This window comes from Gopherus flavomarginatus, chromosome 2, assembly GCF_025201925.1.
Source record: "Gopherus flavomarginatus isolate rGopFla2 chromosome 2, rGopFla2.mat.asm, whole genome shotgun sequence".
Taxonomy (NCBI): Eukaryota; Metazoa; Chordata; order Testudines; family Testudinidae; genus Gopherus; species Gopherus flavomarginatus.
Genome location: NC_066618.1, coordinates 172880284 through 172907841, shown reverse-complemented (window position 1 = coordinate 172907841; position 27558 = coordinate 172880284). Strand labels below are relative to the sequence as shown.

General features: G+C 39.8%; 1 protein-coding gene across 1 annotated transcript; it reads right to left on the bottom strand.

The window, feature by feature from the left end:
- On the bottom strand, positions 1–27416 carry C2H5orf22 (chromosome 2 C5orf22 homolog). The gene is made up of 9 exons (XM_050940098.1): positions 27266–27416; positions 20041–20186; positions 17538–17687; positions 12951–13398; positions 10176–10238; positions 6262–6383; positions 3016–3082; positions 2238–2377; positions 1–1603 (listed from the first exon to the last, which is right to left on the bottom strand). The coding sequence occupies exons 1-9, from the start codon at positions 27341–27343 to the stop codon at positions 1474–1476; spliced, it is 1344 nt and encodes a 447-aa protein (XP_050796055.1). The 5' UTR covers positions 27344–27416; the 3' UTR covers positions 1–1473.
- Between the last annotated feature and the right edge of the window lie 142 nt (positions 27417–27558).

Sequence of the window (27558 nt, the reverse complement as noted above, 5' to 3'; positions counted from 1 at the left end):
TACTTTGAAAAGAACACTACAAAAATATTTATTCAAAACAAATTTAATATATTCCAGTCAATGTCTTCACCCTCTCTCCCTGTGCCCTCTCCCAGATCAGTCCCAATTGACTGCTGGTTTCCTTTTTATTCTGGAGATGATCATTTGCTCTCAACTCCTAACCCTTAAATTCTAAATGTCTATGACAGTGACATACTGTCTCTGGCTGTGAATGCATGTATGGCCAGACAAGATCGATTTATGTTCTAAGCATGAAGACTGGAATATCTAGAATCTCTGGGTAAAATCTTGGCTCCACAGAAGTCAATATGAATTTTGCCACTGACTTCAATGAGGCCAAACTATCATCCTCTGATATCACTAGTTCAAATCCTGGCATAATTCAACAGCTACCAAGGACACATGCTTTAGAGGACAAAGTAGTATGTACAACACATGTCATGCAACTATTGCATGTGTGTCTTTCAGCTGAGATCTTAAAAAAAACCTCAGGCTTTTTGTGGACACAGCAAGACTTCATGATCTTTTGTAGCAGTGTTGGCCAGTCCTTGGCCAAAGTTTTATCTTTCCCCTCAGTGTACTGATGAGCTGTTACCCTCTTCCTTGGAGATAGCTGCATTTCTATGATGTTGCATAGGTGCCTTGTGAAAATAAATGGACTATAATAATGTAAAATAATATAAATATAAATTGCACTCCATGGATCAGGTAGTAGCAGATAAGCTGCACGAATGGAATGGGAGAGGGATCACTAAGGGCTCATCTGTAGTACTACCAGTATTGGGAATGAGCAAAAGTCACTGTGTGAAACCAAAGTCTTAATGGTACCATGAATGATTGATTTCTTGAATGTTACAAATCTACTTACAAAAAGTTAGATTTGTTTTACAGATATTTTAAGTGTGTGTCTAATTCTGTCACATAGTGTCTTCATGGTCTAAAAATAGTTTCTCTTCACAATACTAGCCTTTAAAAGTACTATAGTTAAAACAGTGTATTTAATCTGGAGCCAACAATCCAAGTCTGATCAAAGACCACAATTAAAATGGATATTTCAGATATGAAACCAGTGCAACAAAGAGAGTGCAATTAGAAATTACCATTCAAATTATTGGATAGCTTGGTTTCTAGTGCCACCTGCTGAAACAGAACAGTAGTTTTTTTTTATCCACACTTTTTCTAGTTTTATCTAATAAGAAACTTACAGGTATATTAAAAAAATGATTTTGGTCAATTACATAGCCCAAATACAAATTAAAAAGTGATATACATCAATACAATGGACTCTCCTTATAATGTATTCAGATATAGTGAATCTCTGCTTATATGGAAGTTGTTCAGTATGAGAATGGCTGTTGGTGGTGGGAAGATGGGGAACTGTTTTCAGCACAAGACATTTTCACTCTATATATTCCTATGAGGTTGACATCAACTATATAATTCTCCTGAGTTAAGAGAATAGGGGAAGTTTGTTCATACAGATGAATCTGCTGAGTACTCTAAATGAACATCCAGAGTGCCGAAGGCTGAGTGTAGTACATTCAGAACCTTTTCCTGAATTAGATCTACTTGCTCTGCAGGACAATAGTCATCCAAACTTGATCTGTAACAATGATTTAAAAAAAAAAAATCAAATGCCCATAATGAGAAATAGTTTTCTAATACTTTGAACTTATATAGCCCCTGATATCAGGGCTATATATATTTCAAAGTGCTTTAAAACACCGAGAGCTATGCTAGTCGCTCTCCAGCCCCCTGGACTCTCTGGAGAGTCTTTTCTCTAGGTCTCCTCCTTGCCCTGGTCTTAGAAACATCTTCCCCTTGGTTCAGGATCTCCACAGCTGTAATTCTCCTTGTCTTTCTCAGTTTACCATCTTCAGGCTTAGGGTTCTGCTTCAGGAAACCTTTCTCTACATCTCTCAACTCTAGACTCTCCCAAGTGAGCTCAATACAGTCCTTCACTTGCTGAACATTACGATCAGGTGGCCCCCATTCCCAGCCTATTGGATCTATTGATCCTCCCCCAGAACACCTATCCTTAAAGAGCCCAGTACAGGACAGAATGACCGCAGTATTCAATGGCCTTAAATGGGACAGATCACCCTGTTACATACAGGAAACTCCACAGTACAGTGAAAATCCTGTACTGTAGCGAGCACTGACTTTTTAAAAAACATCTACTATAGCAAATAGATTTTAAATTCACCTTTGGGTTTAGGATAAAAACACATACTTACCGAGCGATTGTCACAAGCGTGGGCTTTGGTATTTTTTTCAGTATATGCTTAACTGATTGCATGAGGCCCTCTATCTCCTGCTCAGTGCTAACATGATGTGGAAGTTCAGAATAATCACAGGTAAGACCAGCCTGATGGACCTAAACATAAATTAAACAAAGATTTCACTACTGCATAAAGCGGATGATTAAAATTAACAAGAAATGTTCCTATTCACAAAGCTGATTCATACAGCACAGTGCTTAAATTGTCTTTAAAGGTTTAGTAGCTACTGTACTTCTTTAAAGTAACTAATGGAACTACAGAAATGTATTTAAAAGCACAAATGTTATTGTATTTACACTTTTAGATGCTGTTAACTAGTTTCATTGCTTGTTATAATATACCTCCCTTTTTCTACTAGAGCATTCAGAAAGCCTATCAAAGGTGAAGACCAAGAACTTAAAAAGGGGACTGGGGTGGGAGAGACTGCTTCAATTTAGGTTCTGAAGTCCTTATCTCCACTTGAGTGATCTGATTGTGACAGCAACAGCTCGGCACTCTTCACTCCTGACAATCAGGCCATTTTTCAGGTGCTTTAATACAGACATGAAGGCCTAACTTCAGGCAGCCATTTTTGAAAATTCTGGCTGAAATACAAAGATTTTAAAACCTTCTTCCCGCAAACATTTAAGATTTCAAAAGGCAAAGCCAAAAAGTTTCCCCAGTCTTCTCTTGCCCTTTTGAATATATGATTTTGTAAGCTGTCTGCTTCCAGTTCCTCCTACCAATGACTTACCATTTCATAGTCTGGGGTTTCCATCCGATTTTTCAAACTATGCACAAGTTGAACCAGTGGTTTCATTCTGAGGTAAAAAGAAAATATGTGAGTTATATTAACAGCTAGAAGCACACGTACTTAACACAGCCAAAAACAGTAAGGAAATAATACCATGGTGTGCCTCGTGTCCCAGGAACAAAGCACAGGGTCTCCGGAACTTCCCAAGCTTCTGTGAGAGGAAAAGTGCCAGCTCCATGGCATTGCTGTTTTCTCACCTCATCCTGCCCCTGCATTTAGACTACATGGGATTTGGAGAGGAGGTCATTCTCTCAGGCACCACCTCCTTGTACCTCTAGATATGCATGAGGTAGTTACTTTTTCAAGGTTGTATTAATTCTATCTGAGTCTCATCTGCAGTTGTTACTCAGAAGCCAGAGGAGGACATTCCTAACACATCACTACAACTGCTGGGAATACTGGGGTTGGGAGTTTCCCCATGGAAAAATCTGGCTTTTGTCAAAACTTTGGTTTAAGAGAAAATTTTGAGTAGAAGTTGACAGTGTTTCATGGGAGTTGTTGCTCAGGTGTCATGCTCCTATTCTCAACTATGGACTAGGCTTATCGAGTCTCCTAGGTCTCCCAATATGCACCACTGACTCATCTCTTGCTGAACCACCACAGAGCACATAAAGGGAGATGGTAGTCTGGCTGTGGAACCCAGTTTGTAGAGGAGAATGGGGGCATGAGACAGCTTAACTACAGCTCCCACGAGGCACTGTGGCAGCATTACTAAATTGAAAAAAAAATTAGATATTCAGTTTTGACCCTCCTCCACCCCCCACCCCCAAAAATCCACAGAAAACAGACACTTTTTTATTAGCCCTAGTCATCACAGCTCCTTTAAGTGTCATTCTGGAAGTGGTGAAGAGGGACCAGTGGAGCAGCATAGAGAGACAGGATCCCCTAGGTAAGTTGATTTACAGGGGCTGCTGCAGGAAATCCTAGGTGAAGTTCTACAGCCTGCATTATGCAGGAGGTCAGACTAGATGATTATAATGGTCCTTTCTTGCCTTAAAAATCTATGAAAATAACTTATCACTAGAACAAACCAAACTGAACATTTTCTCTTACCTTGGATTTCAACTCCACAAAAGAGAAGGTTATTTACCTGTAACTGGAGGTTCTTTGAGAGATGTGGTCCCTATCTATATTCCACTGAAGGTGTATGTATGTGCAGCATGTGTTCGGAGCCAGAGAATTTGAAAGTAGTAGTGTCTGTCAGTTTGCGCATATGTCCTTGCTTCGCCTCATAGTTTCATCTGAGGTGATAATGGGTAAAGCGGAGCGACTGGGTCTCCAGTTCCTTCTCCACCACAAATCTAACAGATCCACAGCAGAGGGGAAGGAGGGAGGAAAGCGTGACCTGACTGGCAAGTCTTGGAGAGAAGATCAGACCTCCCTTGGTGTGGGTGGCAGAGGAAGGCCTGGAGATTCTGATTTCCCTAAGGTGAACAGCTCACATGGCCCTGGCGCTTACTCCGAGTACCCCAGTGTTAACAATACCCATTTAGTAGCAGGAGCCAGCGCCGTAGCGGAGGACTGTCCTGGAACCAACAGATCCCTCGTCTTAAGGGACGCTGATATTGAAAGTGAGCAGGGCTCGGTGCTTGGTACCGGCGGACCCACTGGTCTGCGTTATGTCTTGTCATTCTTGTGCGCCTTGGAATATGCCACCTCTCTGCGGCTGAAACTCAAGTAAGGTGCATTATCCTTTGGTTTGGAGTAAGACTTACTGCCATGCTTATGTGCATACTTCCTTGCCCCATGACTAGGCCCTGGCACGGGGTCTCTAGTGGTGGTACCACTGGAATCAGATTTGATCTCTGTAACCAGAGGCGCATTCCTGGCTTTCTCAGGCCAGTGTAGAGGAGGAGTTCCCTGGCCTGGATCCAACTGAGGCCTCAGGCCACTTCCATGAGGTCCTTCTTGAGGCAGAAAACCCGGCCTGCTCAAGTATGGATTGGGAAGGACTAGCAGACACCGCACCTGGATGAAATGTGTGCTCTTCCAAAGCGGTAGAGGCAGTGTTGGTGCTCCTCACTGACTGAAAACTAACACAGGCAGCAGGCACAGATCTTGAATCCTGGTGTCTTTCGCATACTCCAGTACCTGTGTGTGGGAGACCGGTAAACTGATTCTCCTAAAGTCCAAATCCTACTAAAAACTAAACTACATTTAAAAAAAACAGTAGAAGAAAAACTAACTATACATAATTTCTAAAACTCTTCTTTTAAAAGGGCGTCAGAGATGAGAGGACACTAGCAGCTCTGACTTGGACCATGTGGCGGGGAGAAGGAACTGGAGATGTGGTCAGTCAGCCACACCCTTTAGTGCCTCAAAAGAAACCATAAGGGGAAGCAAGAGAGCATGTGCAGACCAACAGACTCTACTACTTTCAAATTATCTGGTTCCAGACGCACGGACACATGCCTAAACCCTCCATGGAATAAAGTAGGGACCATCACTCAAAGGAGCAGCTAAGAATTTTCCAAGTTGTATATTTTAGACAAGTTAAATTATCATCATATCCCTCTAGCTCTGTCCAGCAGCTTGAATGTTCAAAAACATGCCAAGAGCTATTGAATTACAATTAGCATTTTTCAGTCTTCTGCTGATGGTGGGCGTCTCTTTTAGAAATGTAACAATGTTTGTGATGCTGACAGCATGGGAGGATAAAAGACCAGTCACAAGGGTCTGGAGGTTTTTTGTGTCCCTGCTCTGGATCTGACTAGGAATAACACTTATTGGTCCAAGAGAAATCCTGCACATGAAGGGAGGAGGTAGAAGAGAGGTCTAACCAGACGGTATTGATTGATTGTGTTTGGAGAAGTTAGCTAGCTCCTTGACAGAGTGGGAGGAAGAATACTGTTCAGTGGGTTTCTGGAGAAAATCAAAAGTACTGACTAGGAGTCAGGAGTTGCAGGCAAAAATACAAAGAGAAGGCAGTTAGCAGACAAGCAACCAGTGCAAAGGGAGGCAAGAATAAGAACAACCTATACATTAGATTTCCAGATTGCTACCATCACAAGTGATGTAAGTTTGTAGGAAGCTGGCCAGTACCAGCTGGAGGCTCAAAAACAACAACTGTAATGAAAAACACTTTACTGTTAAATATAATAATTTCTTCATGCCGATTCTGATACACAAGCTATTAGTTGACCAAAGGGAGGAGAGTTTTTTCTTTTAACCATTAAAATCCCTTACCTAGGATATGAGGCAAATCTTTTTAGAGTCTCTTCATCATCATTGTCGCACAAATCTGCAAAAGCTGCTTCCAGATCTTCTAGCTGATGGACACGATTTTCAACACAGTCCAGCAACCCCTCCTTTGAATGAACACATATGTAGATGTGTTAGGAACAATACAAGCATAAGATCTTATTTCCTTAGATGAAGGACACAGTTCGCTCTATGTGTCAAATCCTGAAGTAATTAGTCTGATGAGAATAATGGAACAGGGATTTCTGGGCAGCTGGTTTGTAGAACATCTTCCAAAATATCAGAATGAATGATCAGAGATTACCACCTTCAGACCAATGCAGAGTAAAACCCATCTCTGCTCACTAACAACAAAATGTTCTGTATCTACATTTTAGAGAAAAGACTGAGAAGAACTAAAAGTATGTTAGATTAACTGCTGGATTTGTTTGTAAAGCTCTCAAATGCCATGGTAATGAATGCAACATGAATACTTAGCGAGAGATAAGCAGTTTTGCCTCAATTAAAAAAAAAGCAAGAACTTCAGGATATGTATAGGTTTTAAAAACAAAACTTAAAAATTCTTTTGGATTTATCAATATTTCAAAAGGCGCTATGTATGTTGGAGATTTTTCAACCACTTTCTTCCTGGATTGCATGAAAAAAGGAGGGATGAATTCTAAGTTAAATGCCTGTTTTACTTTACTCATGAGAGAAATCCTACTGGAGTTCATGAGAATACTGGCATGAGTAAACATGCAAGTATTTGCAGGATCAGGGTCTGAACAACATCATCAAATGATACGAATTTCACAGCATGAGTATGAAAGATGATCAGCACAATAAACGTAGACAGGAAAATCACTAAGAAGGGTATTTGACAGACATAAAAAATAGAGAAATGATAATTCCTTCTGGTTGGGAAGTGTTCTGATATCACCAGCTGCTGTATACCTTGAAGAATATCAGCAACTTTATTACATATGCTTAAATGGTAATATGGGATCTGATTCTGAGAGGTACCATTGAAGTCACTACAGAGCACAGGGTTATAAAAATGTAGGCAGATATTTTGAAAGTAGCACGGGGGATCGAGATTAATAGAAGATGAATGCCTAAATCCCTGCACTTCTTTGAAAAATATGAAAGTTTTACAATTAGGATTGTTGATTAACTGCAGTTAACTCATGTGATTAACTCAAAAAAATGAATCGTGATTAATCAGTGTTAAACAATAGAATATCAATTAAAATGTATTAAATATTTTTGATTTTTACATTTTCAAACATATCAATTTCAATTACAACATAAATACAAAGTGTACAGTGCTCACTTTATATTATTTTTTATTACAAATATTTGCAGTGTAAAAATGCTAAAAAAACCCCAGTATTTTTCAATTAACCTCATACAAGTACTGTAGTGCAATCTCTTGATCATAAAAGTGCAACTTGCAAATGTAGTTTTTTTTTGTTACATAAATGCACTCAAAAACAAAATCATGTAAAACTTTAGAGCCTACAAGTCCACTCAGTCCTACTTCTTGTTCAGCCAATCGTGAAGACAAACACATTTGTTTACATTTATGGGAGATAATGCTGCCTACTCCTTATTTACAATACCACCTGAAAGTGAGAATAGGCATTCGCCTGGCACTGTTGTAGCTGGTGTCGCAAGATATTTATGTGCCAGATGCGCTTAAGAGTCATATGCCTCTTCATGCTTCGGCCATTGTGCTAGAGGACATGGTTCCATGCTGATGATGTGTGTTTAAAAAAAAAAAAAAAAAGTGTTAATTAAATTTGTGACTGAACTCTGTGGGGGGAGAATTGTATGTCTCCTGCTATATATTTCATGTTATGGCAGTCTCGGATGGTGACCCAGCACATGTTGTTTGTTTTAAGAACACTTTCACTGCAAATTTGACACCACTGTAAAATTTCTAAAGATAGCTATAGCACTCAACCTAAGGTTTAAGAATCTGAAGTGCTTTCCTAAATCTCAGAGGAATGAAGTGTGAAGCATGCTGTTTCAGAAGTCTTAAAAGAGCAACGCTCATGAGGAAACTACAGAACCCAAACCACCAAAAAAGAAAATCAACCTTCTGCTGACTGACTCAGATGATGAAAATGAACATGTGTCAGTCTGCACTACTTTGGATCATTATCAAGCAGAACCCGTCATCAGCATGGACACATGTCCTCTGGAATGGTAGTCGAAGCATGAAGGGACATATGAACCTTTAGCGCATCTGGCATGTAAATAGCTTGCAACGACAGCTAGAACAGTGCCATGCAAATGCCTGTTCTCACTTTCTGGTGACATTGTAAACAAGAAGCGTGCACCATTAACTTCTGCAAATGTAAACAAACTTGTTTGTCTGAGCGACTGGCTGAACAAGAAGTAGGACTGATTGGACTTGTAGACTCTAAAGTTTTACATTATTTTATTTTTGAATGCAGGGTTTTCTGTACAAAATTCTACATTTTTAAGTTCAACTTTCATGATAAAGAGATTGCACTACAGTACTTGTATTAGGTGAATTGAAAAATAATATTTTGGTTTTTTACAGTGTAAATATTTGAAATAAAAAATAAATATAAAGTGAGCACTGCACACTTTGTATTCTGTTTTGTAATTGAAATCAATATATTTGAAAATGTATAAACATCCAAAAATAGTTAAATAAACAGTACTCTATTGTTTAACAGTGCCATTAATCACATGCTTAATTTTTTTTTATTTGCTTGATGGCCCTATTTGCAATATAGTATGTTAAAAATGTACATCTAAGTACATCTGACTATCAGACACTGACACAATTGAGAAGGATGACTATCCAAGAGATTTAAATGCTTATTTCATCTGCGAAGAGCCCAGATCTGGGCACATATATCTCCGCTGGCTTCCCCACCTCCATCACATGTAAGTTAAACATCTAATTACTAATTTTAAAGCTTTGCATGATGCTGCCCATGCCCTGTTCAGCATTGCACCTCTCCCCATCCATTCCATTCTGCCAAGGATGGTAGCCTTGTCCCTTGCAGTTCTCAGCTTCTCACACAAACATCTCCATAACACCATTCTTACTCTCTTCTATGGCTAGAGTACCTACCCTTGATCAGAAAGCCTCTACTCACCACTTGATGCCTACAAGAAATTTGCTGACTGACGGAAAAACATGGGGAGTCATTTAGGAATAAGTTTACACATTGATATTTACAATATCGTTAGCACAACTATATATTTTGAATCTATTCAGAGTCTGTTTTTAGGCTGTGAGATATGCCAGGCACAGTGCCTAGTGTAACAGCCAACCTTTTTGTTGTCACTGGGGATTGCACTGAGAGCTAAGAACATGAGTCTTAAGGTGAGCTGAAACACAGTCGCCTAGCTGGCAGCTGGAACAGGCTGATATATACTGTGAATCAGGAACAGATGGAGAACAAATAATGCACACCGAAAAGTAGGCTACACTAGCATGATATAGGCACTTCTGGGTATACATAAATTGATAATAATACACTGAACGCAGATCAGGTATTTGTCACATCTCTACTACAAAGAAGAAATAAACTAAGGAGAAAAAGTAGCAAATGGAAACAAAAAAACATGCATGATTTGTTTTTGTTTCACTTTTGTTAATTAGCATTTTGTTTACACACATTAAATTTTACACTCACACTAAATCTCCATGCAGTTAACAGAACAGCATAAAGAATGTTTGTTAGAAAAGCTTTCCTGAGGCCCTGTAGAATAGCATTAAGCATGATACATGGCTTAACTGGCGACCCTTTCATTAAGCATCTTTCACAGCTTTCCCTAATGTCTCTCTGCTTCTTGTCACAGCGCTGGGTCTTTGCAGTATAAGCAAAAATCATTTTCACATTTCTCACCCATCCTAGAAAGAAATACTGTACCTCTGTTGGATTTCTATCTGGCTTCTTAAAACCGTATAGCTCTTGCAGAATCTTGTATTCCTCCTTTAAGGGGAAGGGGAAGGAAACATAGTTTAAGTGGCTTCAAAGGAAACATACTGAAATAGAAATACAATGAAGCAAAGCATTCAGATTCCTGTACCTCCAAAAGGAAACTACTTTTATGACTGATTTTAACAAGATAGCTTTATCCCTGCAACACAGCAGAAGCACTCTATATGTCTTATGGCAAAAAGCCTCTGTGGTCTGAGAAAGCCACTCCACTCTCCATGCACATAACCATATGCTAAACGTTAAACTTGACTTCAATGTACTTAGCTATGCCCTTAAAATCAAGCCTTTAAGTGCTTTGGTGAACAGGGTTGATTACTCATGTGCTTAAAATTAAATGTGCTTTCCTGAATTGAGGCCCCAGTGAATTGCTGCATATGACAAGAGCTATGATTTGAGGCTGCAGCTGCATAGTGGCCAGGACAGCATGGTTCTAAAGGGATGGCCTTGTGTGGATGGCCTGCATCCCTCCTCAGCTGTTGGGGAATCTGCAGATTTAGACTGGCAAATCTCTCCTCTGGACAGGACAATTTAGTGAAGCCTGTGATCTGAGAATTGAAGAGTTTCCTCTTTCCTGTGGGAGATGTTCCCATGCATGGGACAATTGGGTTCTTGGTTTCAAGCACACAGTGACTGACAAATTTTATGACTCATTTCTAAAGAACCTACAAGAAACAGGATTTTTTGGGGGTATTATATGGGTACAAAATCTCTTTAAATTGCTAATAAAGTTTTACTCACAACTGATTAACCCCCTTGCCATATACACACTTTTTTTTTTTTTTTTTTTTTAAAGTATCAGAGAGGTAGCCGTGTTAGTCTGGATCTGTAAAAAGCAACAAAGAGTCCTGTGACACCTTAAAGACTAACAGATGTACTGAAGCATAAGCTTTTGTGGGTGAATGCCCATGAAAGCTTATGCCCCAACACATCTGTTAGTCTTTAAGGTGCCAGAGGACTCTTTGTTGCTTTTTTTTTTTTTTTTAATCCATCAAAGAAAATTGCTGAAGAGTTGAGACCTCATATCCCAAGTGTGGACATAGTTCTTTGGCTGCGTTAGCAACCCTAAAAATAGAGAGACAGTAATGAAAAAGCTGCCCACAACCGCAATCGTTACCGGATCACAGAAGGGGCTTTGTGTGGGCACAGGGATCTGCTCGCCTTGTAGGACTCGGGGGTGCTAAAATTGCAAAGCGCAACAGAAGGAAAAACTTACAATTTTGCTTTAATTTAGGGCACTATAACCGTATTCAAAATGTATTTTAAATCTTTTTTGGGAGTGGGATTTTACTCTTAGAATGTACTATTATAACATCACCCTCCTTCTCTTTCTTTTCATTCTGAAGTTGAACAGCTTCCTTTGCAGCTTGTCACAATGATTTCACACAAATGCTAAAATGGAAGGGCATCAGCGAGTGTGAGCATAGGATGTTACACATTTTTATACAGGGGGTGGGAAAGCATTTCTCCAGTAAACAGTAAAAGAAAGGTAAAAGAAATCGCCCAAGTTGGACTAGGACCAGCACACACTCTATTCATGGGGAAAAGGGATACGGGAGCTTCTATTACCATTAGCAGTTAGCATCTTGGGCCAATATTTTCAAACTTGGTGCCTAGTTGGGCTCCTAAATCCACCTTTAGGCACCTCAATATAAGTGGCTTGATTTTCACAAATTATGAGCACCTAAAAATTCCATTTAAGACATAGGACTGGATGGGGGCACCTGAGTCATTGAGTCCAATCCCCTACAATCACAGGCAACTGTGTCATATAATACCATTCATAAATTTATTAAGATCCATTTGAAAACTAATTAGGCTTCTTGTCCCTACTATGGAAGGTTGCTCCAAAGCTTTATTCCTATGATGGTTAGAAACTGTTTAATTTCCAGCCTGAATGTATTCATGGCCAGTTTATACCCATTTGTTCTTGTGCCAACATTGCCCGTCAGCTTAAATAGCTCTTCACCCTTTTGGTATTTACCTTCCTCGTGTACTTATAGAGAGCAAACATGATCCCCTCTCACTCTTCATTTTGCTATATCAAACAAGCCAAGTTTTTTTACGTCTCCCCATGTAAGTCAGGCCTTGCATTCCCCTCATTATCCTAGCAGCCTCTCTCCGTACCTGTTTCAGTTTGAATTAATCTTTCTTGAACACAGGTGACCAGAATTATATACAGTATTCCTGATGAGGGCTTATCAGTGCCTTGTACATTGATATTACCACTTCCTTACCTCTACTGGAAAAAAGGCAATGAGAGATGTTGAGTGCTCAGCACTACTGAAAATCAGACCACTTGTATTTCAGAAAACATCAATGTAGCTTTGGAAGCCAAACTTTGGGGACCCACATCTGAAAATTTTGGCCTGGGTTTTACAATTCAAGTGGAAGACAAAACTGTGCTTGTAACACCAAACTGGGGCATTTGTTCAGCAGCGATTCAAAAGGAAGAGTTCTACCTGCTGAATCAGCACATCAATCCCCGCAGCACCTGGGTTTTCCTTGTGGTTACCCCCATCTAAATATTTACCACATCTGATTAGTTTAGCAGCTGATTATCTTAGCTAAGATTAGTTTGGGTGTATTTTATAACAATATGATAATATCCCTTCTCAAAGTGGTATGGCTACAGACTATTAATAGTCACATTCTCTCTGGGGTTCACTTTTGTCCGAAGGATAACAGGATGGCTTATGTTATCACCTGGGTGTACATTTCTTTGAATGGATTCTTAACTGAAAAAAAATCTAAGTCAATATCTAAAACATATGCATCTCCCTTTTGTAGTACTTGAAGAACAACTTCAACAATCTCCATAAGTTGGCATGCATGGTTTCCAACAGAGCATGAAGCTAAGGACTCCAATTTGTCTTGTGCAAATGTTTTCTCTTCTCCTCCTTCTGCCTTTGAATCTGAGAGGTCACTGCTGGGAACTTCAGCCTCTGATGAAGAGGCAGTAGCAGTGTTTGCTGTATCTGTATTTAACTTCGGTCTCTTTGCAGAAGATATTTCATGATTTTCCTCCTGACTGCTGGATGCTTCAGTAGGATTAACAAGAATGACATTCAGATGTAAAGGCTTCTGGTTCTCTAGCTGATCAGCAGGGACATAAAGACCATCGCTTAGATAGTAATGATCAGTACTTGTAACCCTGGAACAGAGAATTGGGCATACTTAATGTATGATTTAACTAGATGAGAAACAACCTTGTGTTACTACCTAACATTAAATAACCCTGAGAAAGTAAAGTGAGTGTGTGTGATGGGTTGTAGACAATGTAACATATACACACAAGATTATTTTTAGACTCCTCACATGTTAAATTTAAAACTGATTTTTTTTTCTTTTGTAACGTCTTAGTGCTGTTGAGGGAACGTACCAAAATATATTTCATATTATTTATTAAAGCCCCATAAAAATGTCAAATGGTAATAGAATGATTCATCCTTATATGCGCTTAAAAGATTAATTTTGCCATCAGAATATAATAAAAGAAAAGTATCTCTCTAATCCTGCCAATATGATGACATACTATATACCTGTGAAGCAATGCATGTTCTACATTTGGTATTCTGGAATTTATTACGCTATATTGTCTCTTTTAGATCATATTTTAAGTCATGTTTGATATGCACTCAGAAGTGCTCAAATAACTTATACACAAAATATTATGAATAAACACATAAAGCATTTAGCTTTTCTATAGCATATTTCATGCATAGATTTCAAAGTGCTTTATTGCAGAAGAGATGTATCAATATACACCTCCCCATTTTACAGAAAGGGGAAGTTAACACAGCAAAGTGAAAGTCAAAGGTCACACAGGAGGTCAGTGGCAGAGATAGGAGTAAATGCCAGGTGTCCTGACTCCTAGTCCATTTCGCTATCCGTTACAAGTAGAGTGGGGAAAAATAGTTGGTTTAAAAAAAAAAAAGATTTTAAAACATAATTTCTTTTTGAAAATAATCCTATTTAAAGTTAAATGTGAAAATGTGGTCTCTTCTGACAAGACCTAAACTAACTATAATCTAGTCAAATCATTTCAATTAAAAAAAAATGCTGCATCAGTAAGTCGTCCTCAAATTTTAATGAGTAAAGGGTGCTGCTTTTTTTTTTTTTTTTTTAGCTTTATACAGAATCAGGGTGGGGAGTGGGCACGAGAGATGAGGATGGGGATAAGATCTTTATCTTTTGAGGTCAGCTCAAGCTTTATAAATATGTCACATCATGTATTGCTAAAGTATGTATCTATATTATTTTCAGTCTTTATGGTTGAGCCAATCCTGGTACTGATGTTTTTTCAAATGTAAGTACTTCCAGTTTTCGTTATGCACAATTTTTCCTAATTACTTTGTTTCTGTTTAGCTAGCAGGTGCAGAGAGAATATTTTATTCATTTGAACTAGTTCAATCAAAGATGAGAAACCAATTGGGAACTGAAGAAGCAGGGAAGCTAGCTTTCCTCTTTCAATCCATGAATAAAAACCAGGTGGGAGAGAATGCGATCTATTAAACTTTAAAAACTTGAAGAACATGGAGCTATAATTTCGGAGACAATCAAGCACCTAAAAATGCATGTAAGTGCCTAGTGAGGTTTTCAAGAGCGCCTAAGCAGGTAGGGCGTTTTTAGGCATCTAAATACCCCGAGACTACCAAATCAAATCCAACCAAGGTCAGTAATGACAGAAACTTTGGGCACTAGCTTTAACTGCAAAATAACATCTTGATAAAATTATATAAGAAAAAACAATCTAGCACATTTATAGTTCCAATGGCTGTAAACAACAGCTCAGTGACTGTACCACTGACATAGTAGTACTGCAGAGAAATGAATCATTTCTGTTCACTGTGATCACAGCCACCTCTTTTCCCCTCTAGTAGGAAGAACTCCACTGACCAATCAGTAGGGGGACGCTCTTGAGTTAATCCTCAAAGGCACAGCAAGGAACAAAAGTACAACTCTTAATCTGTGTTATAAACTAGCCTTAACCTATGTTATGTAAGCACATACTTTCAATAACACTGAAAGTTCTACTCTCCCACAAATATGCTAGTTTTCTTGATAGCTGAATAACTCCACCATAAAGTATGCTCTGAAAATCCTGAAGACAACACAGGCAACCACTTTTGTAAAAAAGGGATATTTAGCTTTTCCTCAAAGTGTTTGAAAGTAGGAGGACTATCTCAAGAGGCAATCAATCCCCAGCCAGTTTATATTAATCACACGTTAAAACAGTGCAATTTGAATCTGCAGACTCAGACTAATAAAAGTGCAAGACCACTTCAGGAGGAGAGCTCTTTTTGTCTTTGAGATGTTTTTTTGGATTTATAAATACTATTCTCTATAACTGTACCAATGCTCAATTAAAGAACTTAAAAACATGCAAGAGGCCTTACCTTGAAGAATGTGATATAAAAAATATGTCTATAAAAAAAGGGGGAGAAAGAGACTGGATAGCTTAGGGGCTTGTTAATAGGAGCCTTTCACCCCTAGACTACCCAATCAAATCCAACCAGTCAGTAGTGTCTGCAAACTTGGAGGCTGTTTGGTACACTATGTAAAATTAATGTGATGGTCTCAATCCAGCTCTCGGGTGTCCAAATGAGAGCAACTCAGTCATAGTCAGTACTAACTGGAAGTCTCAGTGGAGAATCCAAAGTCTGAATGGACGTGAGGATTGAACTACTGCTCTTTCATCCAGGGAGGAGGGCTAGGCCAGCGTCATTTCAAGCACATAATACACAGAAAAGCTTGCACCGACGCTGTCGGTGGTACGCTTGGTTTGAAGATGAATGCTGTGGATAGAACTAAATTCATACAAACATAGCATACACTCAAACTAAGATTTAACGTGTTTTAAAAGGGGGCAGAGGATAAAGGGATGTTATCAAAGTTGACAGGCAGGCTAGTATAGTCCAGTAGCCCATGACTATTGGTTCAAACAAACAACATTTATTTATGGTTGTTTGGCTAAGGAGCTGAATTCCTCTTAAAACTCCTGGGCAAATTAAGAGCCTGATTGTGCCGCTGAAGTCAATGGAAGTTTTACCCTAACTGATCAGCATGTCCAAACTGAAGCTGAAAATGAAAAACTGAACTTCCATGTCAGTTTCTCTTTACATTCCCTTGAACAGGAGTAAGAACATAGATATTTGGCCTATGAAGCTTTCTGCTTTGCTAAACTCCTACTCTTAGCCAGTTGCACCCAACACTACACTTCAAGATTAGCACACATGGTTAATTACAGATGGCTACAACATCTGGGGCCACCATATCTTCCTGGTGGACTACCAAAAACAAGATCCAGGTTACCTTTGGACAACATATTGCTAAAGGATTTTTTTTAACCATGTTCCATATGTTATGTTCTTTTTTGCTGCACAGTACATGCACTTTTTTGTGCGGTTTCACCAAAACACAATATTTTGATGTTGTTAAAATGAACAACAGGTACCCAACACTCAGGAGCCAAGAACCACAAATTACAAAACAAAGTGGTGTGACAAATGAAGTCCAGTAAGGAAAGATTTCAGTTTTAAAGCGATGAAAGGTTATGATGAACAATACTGTGAAAAAAAATAATTTTAAAAGTTGTGAAAAATAGTAATGAAATTATTACTTAAGAAGACAGCTGCACTCAGTGGGCCCAATTCTCTTTTCACACCTATTTTATGCAGTGTAGCTCCACTGACTCAAATGGAGATATGCCTGATTTATACCACTGTTAGCAAGATCAGGATTTGGTGCTGTGTGACTAAAGGGCAAGTGATGAAAGAAGCAGCCAGATAATAATTGTATTTTCACCTTGCTGGGAAAACAATGGAAATGTTACTGAGTTAAAAAAAAAAGCTTAATTATCCAAAAAACTTCGTTGGTTTACAGTTAAAATGAGCACACTTCACATCACTGACAAAAACAATATATCAAGAACAGTATAGTTAAAAAAATTGTAATTCCTAGAATACTGCTTCCCACGATTTCAACCTTCAGGAGCAGAGCACTTGATTTGCACTTTGACTGACTGAAATGTGACAAGTGTAGTATAATTCTCTACAAAATGGTATCCATAAAAAGGAAATGAGAGGCCCAGTCTGTCAGTGTAACTATTCATTGAACTTTTCTCATGTCTGGCCCTAAAGGAGTCATATATACACAACTAAATTATCATTCAGAAACATGGATTTATCACCAGTTTTATCTAAGTATCCAAGAAAATGTACATGGGAAACAGTGGCAGAAGAAAATGAGATCTATACTTATCTTACTAGCAAAAGATAGCACATACATTACCTGATTGTAGTGGTCGATGTATCTTTACCAACTAAAAAATCATGTTTTCCTTCTTTGATTTGCTGAGCCCAGCTTGGATGAAGCCATATCACTTGAGAAAAATGACCAGCATAAACAACAGGCATAATCCAGTTCTCAATACTTAGCTCACTGTAAATGAATGGAGAGGAAATATGAAATCACGATAACTTTCCCTATATGTAAAGTGTGTCAGCAACACAAAAAAGATGACTCTTATATACTGGAATTACATAGAAATGTGTAATTTCCAGCAAGCGTCAGTATTTTGTATGCATACGATTTATGTCACAAAACAAAAACTTTGCTAGTAAAACATTATCAGGAAAATCTTTGATCACAAGACCTAAAAATATTAGAAATTATTTATTTAAAATTTATATAACAATACTACAAAGTTAGGATTTTGGTTTTGTAACATATGTATAGTGCAGTAATGCCATCAAATAGTCTTCCTCATCAATAAAACACTTGATTATAAACTAGCCTGGTTTATTGCTGGCTTTTGTGTGTCAGACATAGGAAGAACGAAATGGAGTATGCTCAACACCACCATGACAAATCAAAACTAAATCTAAGAGTCTGTCAGTGTCAAGGTAACCTACCCTAAAATTGACTGAAATATTTTCTTGAATGTAAAGACTGATTGATTAGCCCCTACAAAATCACATTCAAATCACTATTAATATCTCAATTCCTTAGTGGAATGACACACGCTGCCAAACTGCCTATTCCTCCGCAAACAAACACAACCAAAACACAGAGTAGTGTCGTCATTCCGTTCTTGTGACTCACCAGTGTATTAAAATTCTTAAGCTTTCCAACACCCTTCCCAATTACAAGAATGAAGTAGAAAGAGGGCACAGTGTGTACACATATCTCCACAACTGCACTGGTCTTTCATCTACCTAAGCAGTCGCGGTGAAATCCTGGCCCCACTGAATTCACTGGCAAAAGACCTCTGATTTAGTATGGTCAGATTTCAACCCTGCAGTTTAAACACTGTTGCAGCGTTACTTAGGAAAAAGGCCGATAGATTTTACAGAATTAGGAGGGGAAGTGTCATGGTATAATTCCCCACTCTGAACCTTAGCGTCCAAAAGATGGGGTACCAGCATGAATTCCTCTAAGCTAAATTACCAGCTTAGTACTTGTAGCACTGCCACCAACCAGGAATTCCAGTGCCTGGTACACTCTGGTCCCCCTAAAACCTTGCCCGGGGACCCCCAAGACCCAGACCCTCTGGATCTTAACACAAGGAAAGTAAACCCTTTCCCTCCCCATTGCCTCTCCCAGGCTTCCCCTCCCTGGGTTACCCTGGAAAATTACTGTGATTCAAACTCCTTGAATCTCAAAACAGAGACAAAAATTCACCTTTCCCCCTCCTTCTCTCTCCCCCTCCCAGACTCTCCCTGAGAGAGAAAGTAATCCTAACACAGAGAGAAAATTAATCTGTCTCTGTCCCTTCCCTCCTTTCTCCCCACCAATTTCCTGGTGGATCCAGACCCAGCCCCTGGGGCTCACCAAAATAAAAAAAACAATCAGGTTCTTAAACAAGAAAAGCTTTTAATTAAAGAAAGAAAAAACAGTAAAAATTATCTTTGTAAATTTAAAATGGAATATGTTACAGGGTCTTTCAGCTATAGACACTGGGAATATCCTCCCAGCCTAAGTATACAAATACAAAGTAAAATCCTTTCAGCAAAATACAAATTTGCACTCCTTCCAGCCAAATACACATTTGAACTCTTCCCAGCCAAATACACATTTGTAAATAAAGAAAACAAACATAAGCCTAACTCGCCTTATCACCTAGTACTTACTATTTTGAATCTATAAGAACCTGTATCAGGGAGATTGGAGAGAAACTTGGTTGCATGTTGGGTCACTCTCAGAACCCAGAGAGAACAACAACCAAAAACTAACAGCACACACAAAAACTTCCCTCCCTCAAGATTTGAAAGTATCCTGTCCCCTGATTGGTCCTCTGGTCAGGTGACAGCCAGGCTCACTGATCTTGTTAACTCTTTACAGGCAAAAGAGATATAAAGTACTTCTGTTCTATTAACTCCTACTATCTGTTTATGACAGGAAGGCATTTTTTTTTAAATAAGATTTTTCAGATTAAATGATCAGTCGACATCGATGCATTATAATGCTGCTCAGAGAAACAACATAGTCTAAACTGTCAAACAAGTGGCATACTGCTGAACCATTAAAAATGCAACCAAGTCACAAGAACGTATTAATCCAATGTACGGAGGGTAACATCAGCATTTGACTGTATTCCTAAACCACAAAACATCCTTTGAACATAAACAAGTCAGTTTTGAGCATGAGTGAAAAAGTTGAAAATACTTTCAAGGTCAACTTCTGCCCATCTTGCTCACGTTTACTTTGAGGACAGTTCTTCTGATATTCAATGTAAATGAGAGTGGCAAGAGTTGGCCCTTAGAGTTTCTTGATGAGGAATATATGACATTACCTAAAAAGAACTTCTTTGTCGAAGACCGTGTCTGCTGGCATATTCACAGGAATAAGAAGGTCTGGATGGGAATCAAAATGAACAAAGCTGATGTTACTGGCAGGGAGATGCTTTGATCCAATGGCACGATAGATAAAAGGCAGAACCTAAAACAATATGAACAAAAATGTGTTAAGTGTTACAAGTGGGTTAAAAAAATGAAACGTTGTTAAAAGCAAAAACACTGGCAAAATACCATCCATTGTCTTCTCAGCCTCATAATTATTCCTCAAGCAGAAAACAATGCATCAGTGCAGCACAACCTTGTTGGTATCATGGACAAGCCCAAGGGCTATGTATACAGTAGTTTGCATGAAAATTTACAATTTTTTTCCCTCCCTTTCATTCCTTCAGGGCAGCATTGTTTACAGCAATGCTTTTCACCAATGCTTTAATCTCACTCCCATTTCTTTCACCCAAATCCATCCCGCGCAGCCCCCACCTGGCTGTCCTCCCACACTTCTTGGCTTCCATACACTAAAGTTCCTCCTGCTCTATGTTTAGACATGGATGGATTAGATTTTGATCTGTAAATATTGGTAAACATTGATTGCACTGAACACACACAAACTGATTAAAAATATTTCCATTGGTAATAAATGAAATTTACAGATAGGCAAGGGAAGAAAAATGCTCCTGAAGAACCTATTAGAGTTTGATTTAAGGTCATTTATTTTGTACATTTTGACATTTGATGTTGACAATTTGTGTTTTAACAATTATTCAGATTTAACTTTTTCAATCTCAACCGTCATTAAATAATTATTGTCTGATCCCAATGTTTTACCCTCGCCCATAATTTCCCGCAACTGTGAAAAAAAAATCAATAAAAATAAAAAAGGTAAAAAATAACTATTGACATTTATCCATCAAAATTATAAAATAAAACTCAAATTCAGTGAAGCCTGCCTATGAGTCAGGCTGTAGGGCACTCACAGGCCTTCTGCTGACACCAAGAGTCAGCCTGGGAGATTGTAGACATACAGCCCCCATGACCACAAGAGACAGGGCAAGGCTAACTTGTTCTCAGTTTATGTGAGGCTACCAACTGGCAGAGTGGTGGGAGCCTTTCTGTGCTCTTTAGGCAACTGAATCTGCATAAAAGGACTATGAATTTAGTAGCCTGAACCCTTCCTCACTGCCAACAGCACCATCCATGGCACCCAGCGAAGGCAGAAACCTCTGCACGAAATGGTTCTCCTATGGCAGGTGCAGAGAGGTGTGCAAAGCTTTTAATGGGCCCTCTGCTCTTGGGTGAATTACATTTGGTATATACAGCACAGACCAAAAAATTCATTTACTATGTTTAGACCACTTAATTTTTTGTATTTAATAATTCATAGCTATTTTTTGTACTTTCTTGGATGTCATTTTACTTTGTCAATATCTCATTGATTATATTATGTTATATTTATGGCAAAATAATGTGGACAATAAAATAGACACATACGTGACTGGGCTGTTTTCAGCCTCTCCAGTTGCTTACCCATCATAAACGCAAAGCTGTGACATTGACAATTTGTGTTTCAATGATTATAGATCTTCAACTTTTTGAATCTCAATGTATACTCTCATTAAATAATTATTGTCTGACCCTCCCATAATTTCTGAGAACTGTGAAAATATAAATACATAAAATATATCAGTGTGTATTTTTTTGTCAAAATTTGCCTATGATCCATGTTCCCCACCCTATGCCAGAAGACACTGCACCAGATTTTTTAAGTGGGTTTCAAAAGTTTCAGACTTTGTCCAGTACAAGGTAAAACCAGCTGAAAAATCACACACACTCAGGCACCAGCTAGTTTAAATCTAATTGAGTTTCTAAGCTCCTGTCACCCTTGGACTGTTCAATTCCTATCCACAAGCTGCTCCAACCCCTGGCTGAGTTCTCTAGTCAGAATTCCTCCAAACAGAGCACTCAATCTCCTGTCCTCCCCCAGCTCTCCATGATACTGCACCGACTAGTTAATGAAGTAGGTTGCATATCCTGTGCATCACAGGCAATACAGTTGGCACGTTTTATATGGTAAACATGAACTGAACTACTTTCAAAAACCTAATACAACTGATTAAATCCCTAATCTTGAACACTACATATATGTATAAGATTAACCCCCTATAAATACATGATTTTAAAAGAAAATGCTTGAAATTTGATCCTCCTTTACTGCCTGCCAAGACCTGAGCTTTTAGTTCCATGCCTTCACATTATTATAGTAGTTAACTTTTGACATGTAAAGGGTCAGAAACTGCACTTCTCTGAACTGTTTGAGTTTTAGGGCACAGCTACACTAGCAAGTTTATAGCTGTGCAGCTGCACTAATGTAGTTGAACTGCTGTAAGCCCTCTAATATAGCAGCTTTAAGTTGATGACAGAGAGCTCTCTCCCGTCGGCTTAATTACTCCAGCCCTCACAAGCAGCTGTTGCTATGTCCCACTGACATAGTGCTATCTACACCAGCACAGCTTCTGTCAGTGTATCTTATGTTGTTCAGGGGGGTCATTTAGTCACCTCTCCTCAGCGACAGAGGTTATGCCGAGATAAGCTGTAGTGTAGACAAAGCCTTTATGCTGCAGGAGAGGCAGAGAATTCTAAATTTACTAAACTTGGATGCTAGCCTTTCAGTTCAACTTTAGCACGTATTTATTTGTGACTTTAAGTTTAAACAGACATTCTCTTAAGCACAAAAAAAAAAAAAAAAAAGGAGGGCAGAATCCTGTTGGAGATCCCAAACACTGAATTGCAAGTTCTAAAGCCTTAGGATGAAACTACTCTGGTGCCATAGCTATCTCTGCAAATTAGAGACAGAAAGTTGAAGGACTCATACATTTTGTTTTTCAAATGAATGATTTGATTGCACTTAATGCAACTGAACTTCCTTAGAAAGAAAAATAAATAAATGGGAGGTTCATAACCAACCCAAGGCAATCTTCAGAAGAGTGGAGCTTTGCCTGGCACACAGGACCACAATGTCCTCTCCCAGTGCCTACTATCAACTAATCAGACTGCTGTGTGTTAATGCCCTCCACGCCGGAGTGGCTACATGTTAGAAAGGCATATGTATTGTGTATAGCTCTAAGGTTTTTGCACACTGATAGGTTCTATACACAGCAAATATAAACAGTCTTTATTACACTAATTTAATGTTCAAAATTTACACCAATTGCCTTTTGGGTGGTGTTGGCAGAACTCCATGAACACTTAACTGTTTTCTATTTCTATTCTCTTTTCATGTCTGCAGTGTTGTTGTAGCCATGTTGGTCCCTGGAAATTAAAGAGACAAGGTGAGTGAGGTAATATCTTTTACTGGACCAACTTCAGGTTGGTCCAATAAAAGATATTGCCTCTCCTATCTTGTCTCTCTAATTCTCTTTTCAGAGCTATTATCAAAGTTTCAGCTTTATATGGATAACTGTACTTGGGTCTCATTCAAAATAATTTCAAGAGAGGGTTTTTTGTTGTTGTTGTTGTTGTTTTTATATTGTTTCCAACAGTAACAGGATCATAAATTGTTCCTGGTTTAGTTATGCAGGGTCCTTAATTCAGTAAACACTTTAGTAGGAACCTTATAGCATTTTGGTAAAGTAAACTGTTTAGTATGAGGGTGCTTTTGTAAATATCAATGGCTGCTGTAGATAAAACATCTCACAGCCCCATTAAATAATTGCTCATTCTGAAGGGCAGCTGGTGCACAGTCAGCAGCCAATCATAGTGCACCAAGTGTTCCAGAAGACAACAGAAATATCCAGCTGGTGCAAGGACTTTCACCAACTACTGAAATGTAGGCCTCTGGTCAATCTCTAGCTTTATGGGCTCTTTTGAGACTGGTTTTCCTACTCTGGTTAGAATCTGTCTAGCCACTGATTGATCTGGCAATACTCTACCAGGTAATAAAATGAAACTGCTGTATAACACTTGTCTCCATTTTCCACTGCATAAGAGTATTGATATTTTTAAAAAGCAAATGAGGGGGGGGAAAGCCTTTTCAGAGATGTTACATGATGACAGTTCATTTCCACAAATTCCAGGAAGGACTCTGCCTGCCGAGATTAAGACACAAATCTGAATCTTAAATGAGTTATGCCAACATTTTCAAAAATACTGTAAGGATTTATTTTTAATTTTCTCTCCTAACATTTTAATAAACACTTTTCCTACATCAACCTACAGGTATGCTATATACTTTTTGTCATTTGTAAATACTGCAAAACTTCTGCTATTTAGTATAATTTATTCTGCAAAATGTTTTGGGGGTTTGTTGACAAGCTTTAATATTTTTCAGTTTTCTACACAATTCTCTTTATATCCACACATCACATTGAAATCTCTGCACATGCGTAAGGATCTATTTGAACAGATCCAACAGCAACATTGTAACTTTAAATTGCGTTTTATAAGCAAGGAATTTTAGAAACTTTTACCAGGGAATAAACTAGGGATTCAAAATCCCCTTTAAGGAAGCAAGCATTTTAGAATAACTTTTTTTTTTTTAAGAGTTTGTCTACATTTCACATCCCCCATTCTTATGCAACAGAAAAACTGCTAAAGCTTCCTTCTGTTTATTAATATGGTAGTGAGTACTTTGCACTTTATATAGAATTTCAAAGCAGTGTACAAACATCAATTAATCATCTCAGCATCAACGTGATGTAGGTGAGTATTTTCCAGAAATGAAACCAGCAATTTGCGGTTAAACAATAGATTTTTTTCAGCCCTGGGATAACTGTCCAGAGTACACTTGTCATAGAGTAGTGAACATCTTCGATTACATTATAAGAAACCAGATCCTGCCACTGTACTCTGCATACTGCAATCTCACAGCAGTCAACAGCAGGGTGAGTGCAGATTAGTGTCAGGATTGGCTACAGAAAGGCTTATGATTTGCAGAGCACTTTGCTTCCATATGTCAGATTGTGCATTTTCTACACTGCTTCTACCAGTGGAGGAGAAAAAGATCAGAAAAGAAAAGATCACAAGGATTACACAACAGCCACTAAACCTGTTCACTGGTGCATATGGAAAATTTTGGAGATTTTGGGAAGCCAATCCCAATTTGTCAACCTGTCATGCCACTGCCAATTAGCTCAGAGCATCATAAACACCTTGTGCGGAGGTGGTCACTCCTTAAACGATGGCCAAAGTGGAAAAATGGCATGTTATTTGAGGTGATTACCTAAGCAGCAAGGCAATAATTAGAACTGCATGAAAAACACAGTTTGTAAAGACACAATATTATATTTGTGGTGCAAAAATCTTATTCTGTATCATGAGGATTAGTATTTGTATGATGGCTGCTGAAATATGGGACAAAGCACATCCTATACTAATTAGCTAAGGGTGTGATGCACTAGGCACAAAGTAAGGAACATAATTTAAAATAAGGGGAAGGGGCTCTGTAGTAGTCTTTGCTACAGACTTATGTTGGTGTAACTACGTCAACCAGAGCGTGGAAAATCCACACCACTGGGTGAGTTATGCCAACTGAATTTGTGGTGTAGGTAGAACTATTTTGATGGGAGGATTTCTTGTGTCAGCATAGGTCCCACCTCTTGAGAGAAGTGGAGTACCTGCACTGATGGGAGAAGTTCTGGTCAGTGTAGGTAGCATCTTCACTAAGGGCTTGGCTGCACTTGAGAGTTACAGCGCTGGTGGTGGCTTTACAGCACTGTAACTTACTCCTCATCCACAATGGCAAGGCACAAACAGCACTGTATCTCCCCGGCTACAGCGCTGGTTGTACTCCACATGAACGAGAGGAATTAAGAGAACAGTGCTGGTGCTGTAGCGCTGGAGTGCCAGTGTAAACAGTGATTAATCTTACTACGTTGTAACTGACCTCCGGAATTTTCCCATAATGGTTTTAACTAAAGAACTCGGGGCTCCGGGAGCTGCTTATCTAAAATACAAACAGCAATTGTTCGCTGGAGCAGAGGCAGGCAGGGAATGTCCACAGCTAAGGCGCGGGGGGGGGTGGGGGGGGTTGGAGCAGCTGCTTATCTGGTCTGAAGGTTATTTGCATTTAAGACTGGTTGGAATTTGCAAGGCAGGGAGCTGACACAGTGTCGGCTCCAAAAATCCACTCTCTCTCTCTTCCCGACTCTCCCTGTCACACTCCACCCCACTCCCCTCTTTCGAAAAGCAGGTTGCAGCCACTTGAACGCTGGGATAGCTGCCCATAATGCACCGCTCCCAACACCACTGCAAATGTGGCCACACTGCAGCGCTGGTAGCTGTCAGTATGGCCACACTGCAGCGCTTTCCCTACTGTACGAATACAGCTTTAACTCCCAGCGCTGTACAACTGCAAGTGTAGCCAAACCCATAGTCACACAGGAGCACAGCAGCATTAGTGCAGCTGCAGTGCTGTATGTTTACACAAGCCCTTTATCTCCCAAGGCCCATTCCTGCATAAGAATTTGAAGTGTACTAGTAGTAGTAAAATTAAACACATGCCTAAGGGTATATAAATCTACACTGCATTCTAAACCTGGGCTCGGCCTCAGGCTTGATCCCACCCGTGTCCACAAAGAAATTTGTCTAACTCAGGTCAATAAGCTATCAGGACCCAGGTCCTTATGAGCCAAAGGCCTGGTCTACAATACAGAGTTAGGTCTTCCTAAGGCAACTTACATCCACCTAACTGTGTAAGTATCTACACGAAAGTTTAGCGCCCACGAATGTAACTCGCCCACTACACTGAGTGCTTAGGTCTGTATAGTTTCAGAAGCCATTCGGTCAGTGCCAGGAGTATTTGCAGGGATGATTGAAGGAGCATAACGTGGTCATGCAAAAGCGACTGAATTACTACAAGACCTGTTATCTCGAAGGGTGGATGCAGCACCAGCCCCAAGCCCCAGTAAGAAAGCGTGTGTGGCGGGGCAGTATGGATGCGTTAACATGGCTGTGAGCCCAGACCCAGTAATCGTAAAATCAGGTTTACAACGTGGTGCAGATGCTTAAATGGAAACCCAACGGGTGCACGCCAGGTCCCACAACGCCGGGCTTAGTGCAGCATTGACATAATCTGCTTGCAGAATCAGGGTCACGGTGGTAACTGATTCCCAGAAACCAAGGACGGGAGGTGCGGGCTGGACTGGTCTCTTCAGCGGCTCCAGCCCCAGCAGAAGTCCCGGTGCCGTGCGGGTCCCAGTCAGGCTCTTCCCCCTGGTCCCAGACACTTACATCTTGGTGGTCCTCCACCACGCAGACCGGCAGCGCCGGGTAACTCCGCAGGCGGCCCGGCGGCCCCGCGCTGCTCATGGCGGCCGCGCTAGGACGAGCGTTCGGAGCCACGAACCCCCGGACCCGGCAACGTTCTAGGACCCGAACGCCGGGAGCCGCGACGTTCCGCGGAGCACCAGCGTGGGACACCCGCGCCGCGAGGGGAGGAGCAAGGGCGCCCTCGCCGCCGCAGGCCAGGCTGGGGCTCTCCCGGGGAAGGGGGGCTCACGGGGCCGCCGGGGGGCTCGGCGCTC

What these genes read in the sequence shown, in the direction of transcription:
- C2H5orf22 (XM_050940098.1), bottom strand. Translation starts at nt 27,343, where the DNA reads ATGAGCAGCGCGGGGCCGCCGGGCCGCCTGCGGAGTTACCCGGCGCTG. An exon ending in AGATTTGCCTCATATCCTAG is followed by an intron (nt 3,083 to 6,261) that starts GTAAGGGATTTT and finishes TTTTTACCTCAG; the next exon opens with AATGAAACCACTGGTTCAAC. An exon ending in AAACCCCAGACTATGAAATG is followed by an intron (nt 2,378 to 3,015) that starts GTAAGTCATTGG and finishes ATTTATGTTTAG; the next exon opens with GTCCATCAGGCTGGTCTTAC.